Raw genomic sequence first — 14,623 nt, 5'->3', positions numbered from 1 at the left:
AGATACCAGGAGGAGTGAGGACTCACAAGCTACAGTCTATGAGGAAATAGGGGGCACAAAAGGTAAATGGGGGGAGAATAGTGACGCACCCACAGGGTCTCTGGGGTTAGTCGTCACCGAGCTGGGGTAGGTTTGAGATGTCACTGCGGCCAGGCCCGGTTCCGTGACCCCGGCGGTGTCAATAAAGATGGGGTTTGATGTATTTACAGGGGAGACAGTTTGTATTCATGATGCCACCTGTGGTATGCGGCCAATATAGGAGCCGCCGCTGCGAGAGATTTCCTTTGGGGCAGATGGTGACGCAGTTAGTTGGTGTAGCTCTCCACAGGCAGAGCGGAAGCCTCAGGGATGTTGGGAGTTGTAGTAGGTGGTGGTACAGAGCCGGAGGCGAATAATGGGACGATACAGGGATGCAGTCAGTTATTTTCTCACTCAGATGTTATTGCAGCAGATGACTGGTCACACGCCACCGTCGGAGTGCTGAGCTCTGCTGTGATGGGCTCCAGTCGATCCCGGGTAGTTCAGAGGTCAGAGCCGATGCACCCTGCTGTGTTCCTTCCCTGGCCGTCTCTCTGCGCTGACTCTCTCCCGCATGTCCTGCGCTTACGCACACAGTGCCCTGAGCCTGTGTCTTCGGACCGTGTCGGTAGTCTTATATCTTCTTCCCTTGGGCCTACTTGGTCACCTTCCAGCGGATTCGTGTACGGTGGTGGCCCGCGGCACTTGCAATGCCCGCTGCCCTCGGTTTTACTAACGAAGCTATATTATTCTTCTCTAGTCTAGGGACCGAGTCCCCGAATGCAGCCAAGTCCCTCCACTTCAATTAGCTCTCTGTGGAACGGGTCCCACGAGTGTCTGGCGCACTACCCATGAGCCCTAGGACCCTTTCTCTCCTGGTCCTGGGACGAGCTGCTCAAGCCCCAGGAACTCACTCCTCTGTCTGAAACTAGCTGACTCACACTTCCTTCTCTCTGTGCTGATGTGTGTGTGTGTGTGTGTGTGTGTGTGTATCTGTGTGTGGGTGTGTCTGTGTGTGTATCTGTGTGTGGGTGTGTCTGTGTGTGTCTGTGTGTGTATCTGTGTGTGGGTGTGTCTGTGTGTGTATCTGTGTGTGTGTGCGTGTGTGTCTGTGTGTGTATGTGTGTGGGTGTGTCTGTGTGTGTATCTGTGTGTGTGTGTGTCTGTGTGTGTATCTGTGTGTGGGTGTGCCTGTGTGTGTGTCTGTGTGTGTGGGTGTGTCTGTGTGGGTGTGTCTGTGTGTGTGTCTGTGTGTGGGTGTGTCTGTGTCTGTGTGTGTGGTTGTGTCTGTGTGTGTGTCTGTGTGTGTATCTGTGTGTGGGTGTGTCTGTGTGTGTCTGTGTGTGTATCTGTGTGTGGGTGTGTCTGTGTGTGTATCTGTGTGTGGGTGTGTCTGTGTGTGTGTCTGTGTGTGGGTGTGTCTGTGTGTGTATCTGTGTGTGTGTGTGTGTGGGTGTGTCTGTGTGTGTATCTGTGTGTGTGTGTGTGTCTGTGTGTGTATCTGTGTGTGGGTGTGCCTGTGTGTGTGTCTGTGTGTGTGGGTGTGTCTGTGTGGGTGTGTCTGTGTGTGTGTCTGTGTGTCTGTGTGTGGGTGTGTCTGTGTCTGTGTGTGTGTGTGTGGTTGTGTCTGTGTGTGTGTCTGTGTGTGTATCTGTGTGTGGGTGTGTCTGTGTGTGTGTATCTGTGTGTGGGTGTGTGTGTGTGTGTGTCTGTGTGTGTGTGTGTGTCTGTGTGTGTATCTGTGTGTGTGTGTGCCTGTGTGTATCTGTGTGTGTGTGTGTCTGTGTGTGTGTGTGTGTCTGTGTAGGTGTGGGTGTGTCTGTGTGTCTGTGTGTGGGTGTGTCTGTGTGTGTGTGTGTGTGTGTGTGTGGTTGTGCCTGTGTCTGTGGGTGTGTCTGTGTGTGTGTGGGTGTGTCTGTGTGTGTGTGGGTGTGTTTGTGTGTGTGGGTGTGTTTGTGTGTGTGTCTGTCTGTGTGTGGGTGTGTTTGTGTGTGTGGGTGTGTCTGTGTGTGTGTGTGGTTGTGCCTGTGTTTGTGTGTGTGTGTGTGTGGGTGTGTCTGTGTGTGTGTGTGGGTGTGTCTGTGTGTGGGTGTGTTTGTGTGTGTGTGTGTGTGTGTGTCTGCAATAAGCTGTGACCTCCTCTCTACCCGGGATGGAATATTACACCTCTGACTGAGGTGCAATACCTCTGTGGCGACTGAAGCCGCAGGGGCGCCACTAAAGCATATATATGTCATATATTGTCCAGCCATCAATTTAATAGAGGGATTCACATATCGCTGCATAGACCGGTCACCAGCCAGAATTTACACAAGTACAGTGTAAAAACGTACGTGGAGAGGAAGGAATCAGAAGACACAAGGCACGAGAACTGGAGTAAATTTTATGAAGGGCAGAATAGGCCTAGATTAGATCAGGGCGGTGAGGTGATAGGTCGGTCTAAAGAAGTGCGTTTTTAGGGCCCGCTTAAAGGTGTGGATGATGGGAATTGATGGGATTGTTCTTGGTAGTGTGTTCCAGAGCATAGGCAGAGCTCGTGAGAAATCTTGAAGATGGGAGTGGGAAGTTTGAATTATTGGGGATGTCAGTCTTAGGTCATTAGCAGAACGGAGGGCACAGGTGGGGTGGTAGACAGAGATGAGGGAGGAGATGTGGGGCGGTGCAGAACTGTGGAGAGGACGGGTAGGTGATAGACAAACGAGGAGGTGATGTAGGGGGTGCAGATCTGTGGAGAGGACAGGTAGGTGATAGACAGAGATGAGGAGGAGATGTAGGGGGTGCAGATCTGTGGAGAGGACGGGTAGGGTGATAGACAGAGATGAGGAGGTGATGTAGGGGGTGCAGATCTGTGGAGAGGAAGGGTAGGGTGATAGACAGAGATGAGGAGGAGATGTAGGGTGGTGCAGATCTGTGGAGTGAATGGGTCGGTGATAGACAGAGATGAGGAGGTGATGTATGGGGTGCAGAACTGTGGGGAGGACGGGTAGGGTGATAGACAGAGATGAGGAGGAGATGTAGGGTGGTGCAGATCTGTGGAGAGGACGGGTAGGTGATAGACAGATGAGGAGGTGATGTAGGGGGTGTAGAACTGTGGAGAGGACGGGTAGGGTGATAGACAGAGATGAGGAGGTGATGTAGGGGGTGCAGATCTGTGGAGAGGATGGGTAGGATGATAGACAGAGATGAGGAGGAGATGTAGGGTGGTGCAGATCTGTGGAGTGAATGGGTAGGTGATAGACAGAGATGAGGAGGTGATGTAGGGGGTGCAGAACTTTGGGGAGGACGGGTAGGGTGATAGACAGATGAGGAGGAGATGTAGGGCGGTGCAGAACTGTGGAGAGAATGGGTAGGTGATAGAGATGAGGAGGAGATGTAGGGTGGTGCAGATCTGTGGAGTGAATGGGTTGGTGATAGACAGAGATGAGGAGGAGATGTAGGGCGGTGCAGAACTGTGGAGAGAATGGGTAGGTGATAGAGATGAGGAGGAGATGTAGGGTGGTGCAGATCTGTGGAGTGAATGGGTTGGTGATAGACAGAGATGAGGAGGAGATGTAGGGCGGTGCAGAACTGTGGAGAGAATGGGTAGGTGATAGAGATGAGGAGGAGATGTAGGGTGGTGCAGATCTGTGGAGTGAATGGGTAGGTGATAGACAGAGATGAGGAGGAGATGTAGGGTGGTGCAGAACTGTGGAGAGGATGGGTGGGGTGATAGACAGATGAGGAGGAGATGTAGGGGGTGATAGATGAGGGAGGAGATGTAGCGCGGTGCAGATCTGTGGAGCGTTTTGTGGGTCAGAGTGATAAGTTTGTATTGGACTCTGTAACGGATAGGCAACCAGTGCAATGACTGGCACAGAGCAGAGGCATCAGTGAAGCGGTTGCAGAGGAAATGATCCTGGCTGCGGCATTCAGACTGGATTGGAGAGGGGAGAGTTTAGTAACAGGGAGACCAATTAGTAAAGAGTTACAATAATCCAGGTGAGATGAATGAGAGCGACAGTAAGGGCGGCTTTGCACGTTGCAACATCGCACGTGCGATGTCGGTGGGGTCAAATCGAAAGTGACGCACATCCGGAAGGAAGGAGGTGGGCGGGATGTTTACATCCTGCTTATCTCTGCCCCTCCGCTGCTGTTGGCCGCCTTCCGTGTGACGTCGCTATGATGCCGCACAACCCGCCCCCTTAGGAAGGAGGCGGGTCGCTGGCCAGAGCGACGGTCGCAGGGCAGGTGAGTGCATGTGAAGCTGGCGTAGCGATAATTTTCGCTACGCCAGCTATCACACGATAGCGTACCTGCGACGGGGGCGGGGACTATCGCGTGCGACATCACAGCATCGGCTTGCGATGTCGCAACGTGCAAAGCCCGCCTAAGAGTTTCTGCAGAGTCAATGGTAAGAAAAGGTCGAATTCTCGAGATGTTTTTGAGGTGGATGGGACAAGAACGAGCGAGTGATCGAATGTGGGGAGTGAAGGAGAGGTCGGAGTCACATATAACCCCAAGACAGCGGGCGTGCTGCTGGGGCGTAATGGTAGAGCCACACACAGAAATGGTAATGTGGGGTTTGGGGAGGTTACGAGAGGGAGGAAACACGAGGAGGTCAGCTTGTGACAGGTTCAGATTTAGATAGAGGGAGGACATGATGTTGGAGACAGCAGACAGACAATCGGTAGTATTTTGTAACAGTGCAGGGGTGATGTCAGGAGAAGATGTGTGCAGTTGGGTGTCATCAGCAGAGAGATGGTACTGGAAACCAAATCTGCTGATGGTTTGTCCAATACGGGCCATGTATAGAGAGAACAGTAGGGGGCCGCGGACTGAACCCTGAGGAACCCCGACCGTAAGGGGAAGAGGAGAGGAAGAGGAGCCGGCAAAGGATACAGTGAATGAGCGGTCAGAGAGGTAAGAGGAGAACCAGGAAAGAACGGTGTGCTTGAGCCCGATAGAGAGCAGAGCACAGTGAGGAGGAGCTGGTGAGCGGAGCACAGTGAGGAGGAGCTGGTGAGCGGAGCACAGTGAGGAGGAGCTGGTGAGCGTAACATAGTGAGGAGGAGCTGGTGAGCGGAGCACAGTGAGGAGGAGCTGGTGAGCGTAACATAGTGAGGAGGAGCTGGTGAGCGGAGCACAGTGAGGAGGAGCTGGTGGGCGGAGCACAGTGAGGAGGAGCTGGTGAGCGGAGCACAGTGAGGAGGAGCTGGTGAGCGGAGCACAGTGAGGAGGAGCAGGTGAGCGGAGCACAGTGAGGAGGAGCAGGTGAGCAGAGCACAGTGAGGAGGAGCAGGTGAGCAGAGCACAGTGAGGAGGAGCTGGTGAGCAGAGCACAGTGAGGAGGAGCAGGTGAGCAGAGCACAGTGAGGAGGAGCAGGTGAGCAGAGCACAGTGAGGAGGAGCTGGTGAGCAGAGCACAGTGAGGAGGAGCTGGTGAGCGTAACATAGTGAGGAGGAGCTGGTGAGCGGAGCACAGTGAGGAGGAGCTGGTGAGCGGAGCACAGTGAGGAGGAGCTGGTGAGCGGAGCACAGTGAGGAGGAGCAGGTGAGCAGAGCACAGTGAGGAGGAGCTGGTGAGCAGAGCACAGTGAGGAGGAGCTGGTGAGCGTAACATAGTGAGGAGGAGCTGGTGAGCGGAGCACAGTGAGGAGGAGCTGGTGAGCGTAACATAGTGAGGAGGAGCTGGTGAGCGGAGCACAGTGAGGAGGAGCTGGTGGGCGGAGCACAGTGAGGAGGAGCTGGTGAGCGGAGCACAGTGAGGAGGAGCTGGTGAGCGTAACATAGTGAGGAGGAGCTGGTGAGCGGAGCACAGTGAGGAGGAGCTGGTGAGCGTAACATAGCGAGGAGGAGCTGGTGGGCGGAGCACAGTGAGGAGGAGCTGGTGAGCGGAGCACAGTGAGGAGGAGCTGGTGAGCGTAACATAGTGAGGAGGAGCTGGTGAGCGGAGCACAGTGAGGAGGAGCTGGTGAGCGTAACATAGCGAGGAGGAGCTGGTGAGCGGAGCACAGTGAGGAGGAGCTGGTGAGCGGAGCACAGTGAGGAGGAGCTGGTGAGCGTAACATAGTGAGGAGGAGCTGGTGAGCGGAGCACAGTGAGGAGGAGCTGGTGGGCGGAGCACAGTGAGGAGGAGCTGGTGAGCGGAGCACAGTGAGGAGGAGCTGGTGAGCGGAGCACAGTGAGGAGGAGCAGGTGAGCGGAGCACAGTGAGGAGGAGCAGGTGAGCAGAGCACAGTGAGGAGGAGCAGGTGAGCAGAGCACAGTGAGGAGGAGCTGGTGAGCAGAGCACAGTGAGGAGGAGCAGGTGAGCAGAGCACAGTGAGGAGGAGCAGGTGAGCAGAGCACAGTGAGGAGGAGCTGGTGAGCAGAGCACAGTGAGGAGGAGCTGGTGAGCGTAACATAGTGAGGAGGAGCTGGTGAGCGGAGCACAGTGAGGAGGAGCTGGTGAGCGGAGCACAGTGAGGAGGAGCTGGTGAGCGGAGCACAGTGAGGAGGAGCTGGTGAGCGGAGCACAGTGAGGAGGAGCTGGTGAGCGGAGCACAGTGAGGAGGAGCAGGTGAGCAGAGCACAGTGAGGAGGAGCTGGTGAGCAGAGCACAGTGAGGAGGAGCTGGTGAGCGTAACATAGTGAGGAGGAGCTGGTGAGCGGAGCACAGTGAGGAGGAGCTGGTGAGCGTAACATAGTGAGGAGGAGCTGGTGAGCGGAGCACAGTGAGGAGGAGCTGGTGGGCGGAGCACAGTGAGGAGGAGCTGGTGAGCGGAGCACAGTGAGGAGGAGCTGGTGAGCGTAACATAGTGAGGAGGAGCTGGTGAGCGGAGCACAGTGAGGAGGAGCTGGTGAGCGTAACATAGCGAGGAGGAGCTGGTGGGCGGAGCACAGTGAGGAGGAGCTGGTGAGCGGAGCACAGTGAGGAGGAGCTGGTGAGCGTAACATAGTGAGGAGGAGCTGGTGAGCGGAGCACAGTGAGGAGGAGCTGGTGAGCGTAACATAGCGAGGAGGAGCTGGTGAGCGGAGCACAGTGAGGAGGAGCTGGTGAGCGGAGCACAGTGAGGAGGAGCTGGTGAGCGGAGCACAGTGAGGAGGAGCTGGTGAGCGGAGCACAGTGCGGAGGAGCTGGTGAGTGGAGCACAGTGCGGAGGAGCTGGTGAGCGGAGCACAGTGAGGAGATGCTGGTGAGCGGAGCACAGTGAGGAGGAGCTGGGCAGCGGAGCACAGTGAGTCTTGGAGACTATGCTGTGTGACCATGATTAAGGCATAGGCCGAAACGCGTCGTTTTTTTCTCCTCTATCCCCCCCTTTTTCATGGATGTCTGTTTTTTAGCTGTCTGACCATTTGGTAAATGATTTTCAATGGAAAATTGAAGAGAAATATTATATAAGAAGTCTCTCTGCGCTGTCATTTTTTCCTTTGTTATCCTCCTCCATGGTATAATGGATCTCTGTAGATCTTGTAGTCTATCCTCCTCCATGGTATAATGGATCTCTGTAGGTGGTTTAGTCTATCCTTCTCCATGGTATAATGGATCTCTGTAGGTGGTTTAGTCTATCCTTCTCCATGGTATAATGGATTTCTGTAGATCTTGTAGTCTATCCTCCTCTATGGTATAATAATTTCTGTAGGTGGTTTAGTCTATCCTTCTCCATGGTATAATGGATCTCTGTAGGTGGTTTAGTCTATCCTCCTCCATGGTATAATGGATCTCTGTAGATCTTGTAGTCTATCCTCCTCTATGGTATAATAATTTCTGTAGGTGGTTTAGTCTATCCTCCTCCATGGTATAATGGATCTCTGTAGGTGGTTTAGTCTATCCTTCTCCATGGTATAATGGATTTCTGTAGATCTTGTAGTCTATCCTCCTCCATGGTATAATGGATTTCTGTAGATCTTGTAGTCTATCCTCCTCCATGGTATAATATGTAATGTATGAGTCCCCCTCATCTTTCTGGGTTTCTTTCCGCCTCACCCTAGGAGGTCTCGCGGCGCTGATGTACACAGATACAGTTCAGACCTTTGTTATCATTGGTGGAGCTTGTGTTCTCTCTGGATTCGGTAAGTGTGTCCTTGCCTCAGACGAGTGACTACGTTGCTCCTTTCTGGTGGCCGTCCCTCTCTGCCGCTTTATTTTTCTGTTTACAGTTTTCCTTCCTCGTTTTGTTGCCCTTGCAGCTTTTGTGGAGGTTGGGGGTTATGATTCTCTGATGGAGAAATACATGAACGCCACTCCCAGTATGGTGGGCAATGTGTCGGCTGAGTGTGCGTCCCCACGGCCTGATTCTCTCCACCTGCTACGTGATGCCTATTCTGGAGACCTGCCATGGCCGGCGTTGATCCTGGGACTGACCATTGTGTCTACGTGGTACTGGTGCAGTGACCAGGTGAGGGCCTCTTCTTTTCTCCTTGGACCATATGTTGGGTGATGTCCCAGTGCCCTTTATATAGCCGGTACTGTATTGGACCGCCACCAACCGTGCCACCATCTTGTTTTAGGTCATTGTTCAGCGCTGCCTGGCCGCCCGTTCCGTGATGGATGTGAAGTTAGGTTGTGTACTATGCGGATATTTGAAGATCCTTCCCATGTTCCTCATGGTGATGCCCGGGATGATTAGCCGAGTCTTGTATCCAGGTAAGACGCACATGTCTAAATGTGGTGACACCCCTCTAATGTCCACAGATTGTACCTGTATTTATAGCTTTCTGAAGAAGGACACATGGACAAAACTCCAACTAAATTGAGTGACCCATGTGATGAGGAGGTCAAACCAGAGCAAAATGGTCCTTCAAGGGAGAATAAGCCACAGAAATGGGACAGATTACTAAATGCTGACACTTTAGCAATGGCAATAGCCATATAACAGGAGGTCAAGGTGGGTGATGTGATTGGGTGAAAGATGGTCTAAAATGTGCCATATAAAGTTAGATGTGATGTACCAAATTTTGGCACATTTTAACAAGCACACCTCCTCATTAAACCATGCTTGCTTTTTTGCTGATCTACCACTAAAGGGAAATCTTCAAGTAGTGTGAGCTCCATAAATATATATAAAGGGAGCTCCCCCTAGTGGTGGCTGCAGACAGAATCTTATCATGTATCCCTGTATACAGGGAGCTCCCCCTAGTGGTGACTGCAGACAGGATCTTATGTATGTCTGTATACAGGGAGCTCCCTCTAGTGGTGGCTGCAGACAGGATCTTATCATGTATCTCTATATACAGGGAGCTCCCCCTAGTGGTGGCTGCAGACAGGATCTTATCATGTATCTCTGTATACAAGGAGCTCCCCCTAGTGGTGGCAGCAGACAGGATCTTATCATGTATTTCTGTATACAGGGAGCTCCCCCTAGTGGTGACTGCAGACAGGATCTTATCATGTATTTCTGTATACAGGGAGCTCCCCCTAGTGGTGGCTGCAGACAGGATCTTATCATGTATCTCTGTATACAAGGAGCTCCCCCTAGTGGTGGCAGCAGACATGATCTTATGTATCTCTGTATACAGGGAGCTCCACTTAGTGGTGAATGCAGACAGAATCTTATCAAATATCTCTGTATGCAGGGATTTCCTCCTAGTGATGAATGCAGACAGGATCTTATCATGTATGTCTGTATACAGGGAGCTCCCCCTAGTGGTGGCAGCAGACAGGATCTTATGTATCTCTGTATACAGGGAGCTCCCCCTAGTGGTGAATGCAGACAGGATCTTATGTATCTCTGTATACAGGGAGCTCCACCTAGTGGTGGCTGCGGACAGGATGTTATCATGTATCTCTGTATACAGGGAGCTCCCCCTAGTGGTGGCTGCGGACAGGATCTTATCATGTATCTCTGTATACAGGGATCTCCTCCTAGTGAAGAATGCAGACAGGATCTTGTCATGTATCTCTGTATACAGGGAGCTCCCCCTAGTGGTGGATGCAGTACAGGGAGCTCCCCCTAGTGGTGAATGCAGACAGTATCTTATCATGTATCTCTGTATACAGGGAGATCCCCCTAGTGGTGGCTGCAGACAGGATCTTATCATGTATCTCTGTATAGAGTGAGCTCCCCCTAGTGGTGGCTGCAGACAGGATCTTATCATGTATCTCTGTATACAGGGAGCTCCCCCTAGTGGTGACTGCAGACAGGATCTTATCATGTATCTGTGTATACAGGGAGCTCCCCCTAGTGGTGACTGCAGACAGGATCTTATCATGTATCTGTGTATACAGGGAGCTCCCCCTAATGGTGACTGCAGACAGGATCTTATCATGTATCTCTATATACAGGGAGCTCCCCCTAGTAGTGGCAGCAGACAGGATCTTATGTATCTCTGTATACAGGGAGCTCCCCTTAGTGGTGACTGCAGACAGGATCTTATTATGTACTAGCTGTAATGCCCGGGCATTGCCCGGGATAGTAACTGTCTCTGTGTCTGTGTCAGTCTCTGTGTCAGTCTCTGTCTCTCTCTATCTTTGTGTCTGTCTCTTTCCCCGTCAGAGTCTTTCCAGGTCTGTCTCTTTCCCCGTCTGTCTCTTTTCCCATCAGTTTTAATCCAGGTCTGTCTCTTTTCCCATCTGACTCTTTCCTCGTCTGTCTCTATCTGTTTCCTTGTCTCTGTCTCTTTACCTGTCTTTTTCCTTGTCTCTGTCTCTTTCCCTGTCTGTCTCTTTCCCTGTCTGTCTCTTTTACCTGTCTGTCTCTTTCCCTGTCTGTCCCGGTCTGTCTCTCTGTGTCTGTCTGCCTCTGTCTGCCTTTGTCTCTTTGACTGTCTGTCTCTCTCTGTCTCTTCCCCTGTCTGTCTCTCCAACAACATCTTATTACCTCACACATAAGCTTCTTATACTAACAATTTTAGTTTGATTGCTGAATTCTAATAGTATTTCTGAATAACCCTAATGAGGTCCATGCAGCCGGAGTTCTGACCCGCCATGTATTTGGGTGTTTCAGATGAAGTTGCCTGCATTGTGCCATCTGAATGCCAAAGAATTTGTGGTGCAGAGATTGGTTGTACAAACATCGCTTATCCGAAGCTGGTTGTAGAGCTGATGCCGAGAGGTTGGTGCATAATAATTTATCTTCCATGAGATTCATGAATTTACTCCCGTATATAGGATGATCTCCCGCTCTGCAGTGTTTTCCTCCCTGAGCTGTTTGCTCCTCCCACATGGTCTGTTACCCCTCTCTGCTGTCTCCTTATCCTGCGCTGTCTGCTCCTCTCACGTGGTCTGTTCCTCCTCCGCATTCTGTTCCTCCCGCACGGTCTTTTCCTCCATGAGCTATCTGCTCGACCTTGCGCAGTCTGCTCATCCCATGCGATCTGCTCCCTCCTCCGCTGTCTGTTCCCCCTGCGCAGTCTGCTCCTCCAAATTCTGCTCCCCCACGTGGTTTGCTTCTCCTCCACAGTCTGCTCCCTCCTGCGCAATCTACTCCCCGTGTGGTCTGCTCCGCCTACGTATTCTGCTCCCCTGTGCTATTTTCTCCTCCTCTGCATTTTGCTCCTCCTGTTTGTCCCCTCCTTATTCAGGGTCTACTTCCCTCTTCGCTGTCTGATCCTCCTCTTCATTCTGCTCCCCCACGCAGTTTGATTTTCCTACACGGTCTGCTCCCTCCTGCACTATCTACTCTCCCTGCGTGGTGTCCTCTTCCATATTCTGGTCTCTGTCCTCAGTCTGCTCCTTCTGCATGGTCTTTTTATTCACGGTCTGCTCCCCTGCGCTGTCTACCTCCTTTACGTGGTCTGCTCCTCCTCCTCTGCATTTTGTTCCTCCCGTGCTGTCTTCTCTTCCCACACGGTCTGCTCCCCCTCCCTGTGCAGTCTGCTTACCACCCAAATCCCCCTGACCCCACCTCTCCCCTTGCACGGTCTCCTGCTCCCCCTCCCACATGGTCTTCTGCTCCCCCTCCAGTGCTGTCTTCTGCTCCAGTGCGGTCTTCTGCTCCCCTTCCCACTTGGTCCTCTGCTCCCCCTCCCGCGCGGTCCTCTGCTCCCCCTTCCACGCGGTCCTCTGCTCCCCCTCACGCGTGGTCCTCTGCTCCCCCTCACGTGTGGTCCTCTGCTCCCCCTCACGCGTGGTCCTCTGCTCCCCCTCACGCGTGGTCCTCTGCTCCCCCTCCCGCGCGGTCCTCTGCTCCCTCTCCCGCGCGGTCCTCTGCTCCCTCTCCCGCGCGGTCCTCTGCTCCCTCTCCCGCGCGGTCCTCTGCTCCCTCTCCCGCGTGGTCCTCTGCTCCCCCTCCTGCGCAGTCCTCTGCTCCCCCTCCTGCTCGGTCCTCTGCTCCCCCTCCTGCTCGGTCCTCTGCTCCCCCTCCTGCTCGGTCCTCTGCTCTCCCTCCTGCTCGGTCCTCTGCTCCCCCTCCTGCTCGGTCCTCTGCTCTCCCTCCTGCTCGGTCCTCTGCTCCCCCTCCTGCTCGGTCCTCTGCTCCCCCTCCTGCTTGGTCCTCTGCTCCCCCTCCTGCTTGGTCCTCTGCTCCCCCTCCTGCTTGGTCCTCTGCTCCCCCTCCTGCTCGGTCCTCTGCTCCCCCTCCCGCGCAGTCTTCTGCTTCCCCTCCCGCGCAGTCCTTTGCTCCCCCTCCTGCTCGGTCTTCTGCTCCCCCTCCCACGCAGTCCTCTGGTTCCCCTTCCGCTCGGTCTTCTGCTTCCCCTCCTTCTCGGTCTTCTGCTCCCCCTCCTGCACGGTCTTCTGCTTCCCCTCCCATGCGGTCTTCTGCTTCCCCTCCCGAGTGGTCTTCTGCTCCCCCTCCAGTGCTGTCTTCTGCTCCAGTGCGGTCATCTGCTCCCCCTCATTCTCGGTCTTCTGCTCCCCCTCCTGCTCGGTCCTCTGCTTCCCCTCCTTCTCGGTCTTCTGTTCCCCTTCCCGCGCGGTCTTCTGCTCCCCCTCCTGCGCGGTCTTCTGCTCCCCCTCCCATGCAGTCTTCTGCTCCCCCTCATTCTCGGTCTTTTGCTCCCCCTCCCGCGCAGTCCTCTGCTCCCCCTCCTGCTCGGTCTTCTGCTCCCCCTCCTGCGCGGTCTTCTGCTCCCCCTCCCATGCAGTCTTCTGCTCCCCCTCATTCTCGGTCTTTTGCTCCCCCTCCCGCGCAGTCCTCTGCTCCCCCTCCTGCTCGGTCTTCTGCTCCCCCTCCCATGCAGTCCTCTGCTCTGCTGTCTTCTGCTCCAGTGCGGTCTTCTGCTCCCCTTCCCACGTGGTCCTCTGCTCCCCCTCCCGCGCATTCCTCTGCTCCCCCTCCCACGCAGTCCTCTGCTCCCCCTCCCACGCAGTCCTCTGCTCCCCCTCCTGCTCGGTCTTCTGCTCCCCCTCCTGCTCGGTCTTCTGCTCCCCCTCCCATGTGGTCTTCTGCTCCCCCCTCCCGCTCGGTCTTCTGCTCCCCCCTCCCGCTCGGTCTTCTGCTCCCCCTCCCGCTCGGACTTCTGCTCCCCCTCCCGCTCGGTCTTCTGCTCCCCCTCCTGCACGGTCTTCTGCTTCCCCTCCCGCGTGGTCTTCTGCTCCCCCTCCAGTGCTGTCTTCTGCTCCAGTGCGGTCTTCTGCTCCCCCTCCTTCTCGGTCTTCTGCTCCCCCTCCTGCTCGGTCCTCTGCTTCCCCTCCTTCTCGGTCTTCTGTTCCCCGTCCCATGCGGTCTTCTGCTCCCCTCCCTCACGGTCTTCTGCTCACCCTCCCACGCATTCCTCTGCTCCCCTCCCGCGCAGTCCTCTGCTCCCCCTCCAGCTCGGTCTTCTGCTGCCCCTCCCACGCAGTTCTCTTCTCCCCCTCCTGCTCGGTCTTCTGCTCCCCCCTCCCGTGCGGTTCTCTGCTTCCCCTCCTGTGCGGTTCTCTGCTTCCCCTCCCGTGCGATCCTCTGCTCCCCCTCCCGCTCGGTCCTCTGCTCCCCCTTCCGCGCGGTCCTCTGCTCCCCCTTCCGCGCGGTCCTCTGCTCCCCCTCCCACACGGTCCTCTGCTCCCCCTCCCGCGCGGTCCTCTGCTCCCCCTCCCGCGCGGTCCTCTGCTCCCCCTCCCGCGCGGTCCTCTGCTCCCCCTCCCGCGCGGTCCTCTGCTCCCCCTCCCGCGCGGTCCTCTGCTCCCCCTCCCGCGCGGTCCTTTGCTCCCCCTCCCGCGCGGTCCTCTGCTCCCCCTCCCGCTCGGTCCTCTGCTCCCCCTCCCGCTCGGTCCTCTGCTCCCCCTCCCGCTCGGTCCTCTGCTCCCCCTCCCGCTCGGTCATCTGCTCCCCCTCCCGCTCGGTCCTCTGCTCCCCCTCCCGCTCGGTCTTCTGCTTCCCCTCCCGCGCAGTCTTCTGCTCCCCCTCCCGCGCAGTCTTCTGCTCCTCCTCTCGCGCGGTCTTCTGCTCCCCATCCCGCGCGGTCTTCTGCTCCCCCCTCCCGCGTGGTCTTCTGCTCCCCCTCCCGCGCAGTCTTCTGCTCCAGTGCGGTCTTCTGCTCCCCATCCCATGCGGTCTTCTGCTCCCCTCCCTCACGGTCTTCTGCTCACCCTCCCACGCATTCCTCTGCTCCCCCTCCCGCGCAGTCCTCTGCTCCCCCTCCTGCTCGGTCTTCTGCTGCCCCTCCCACGCAGTTCTCTTCTCCCCCAACTGCTCGGTCTTCTGCTCCCCCCTCCCGTGCGGTTCTCTGCTTCCCCTCCCGTGCGATCCTCTGCTCCCCCTCCCGCTCGGTCCTCTGCTCCCCC

General features: G+C 55.5%; 1 protein-coding gene across 1 annotated transcript in view; it reads left to right on the top strand.

The window, feature by feature from the left end:
- The window catches only part of SLC5A2 (solute carrier family 5 member 2), a 207,725-nt gene that overhangs the window by 134,987 nt on the left and 58,115 nt on the right, over positions 1 to 14,623 (top strand). Inside the window, 4 exon segments of the mRNA XM_075318698.1 lie at positions 7,969 to 8,049; positions 8,167 to 8,375; positions 8,488 to 8,623; positions 10,923 to 11,030. Coding sequence (XP_075174813.1) covers positions 7,969 to 8,049; positions 8,167 to 8,375; positions 8,488 to 8,623; positions 10,923 to 11,030 — 534 coding nt within the window.

This window comes from Anomaloglossus baeobatrachus, chromosome 7, assembly GCF_048569485.1.
Source record: "Anomaloglossus baeobatrachus isolate aAnoBae1 chromosome 7, aAnoBae1.hap1, whole genome shotgun sequence".
Lineage (NCBI taxonomy): Eukaryota > Metazoa > Chordata > Amphibia > Anura > Aromobatidae > Anomaloglossus > Anomaloglossus baeobatrachus.
The sequence above is the reverse complement of the archived record's forward strand: the minus strand, read 5'-3'. Positions and strand labels throughout refer to the sequence as shown.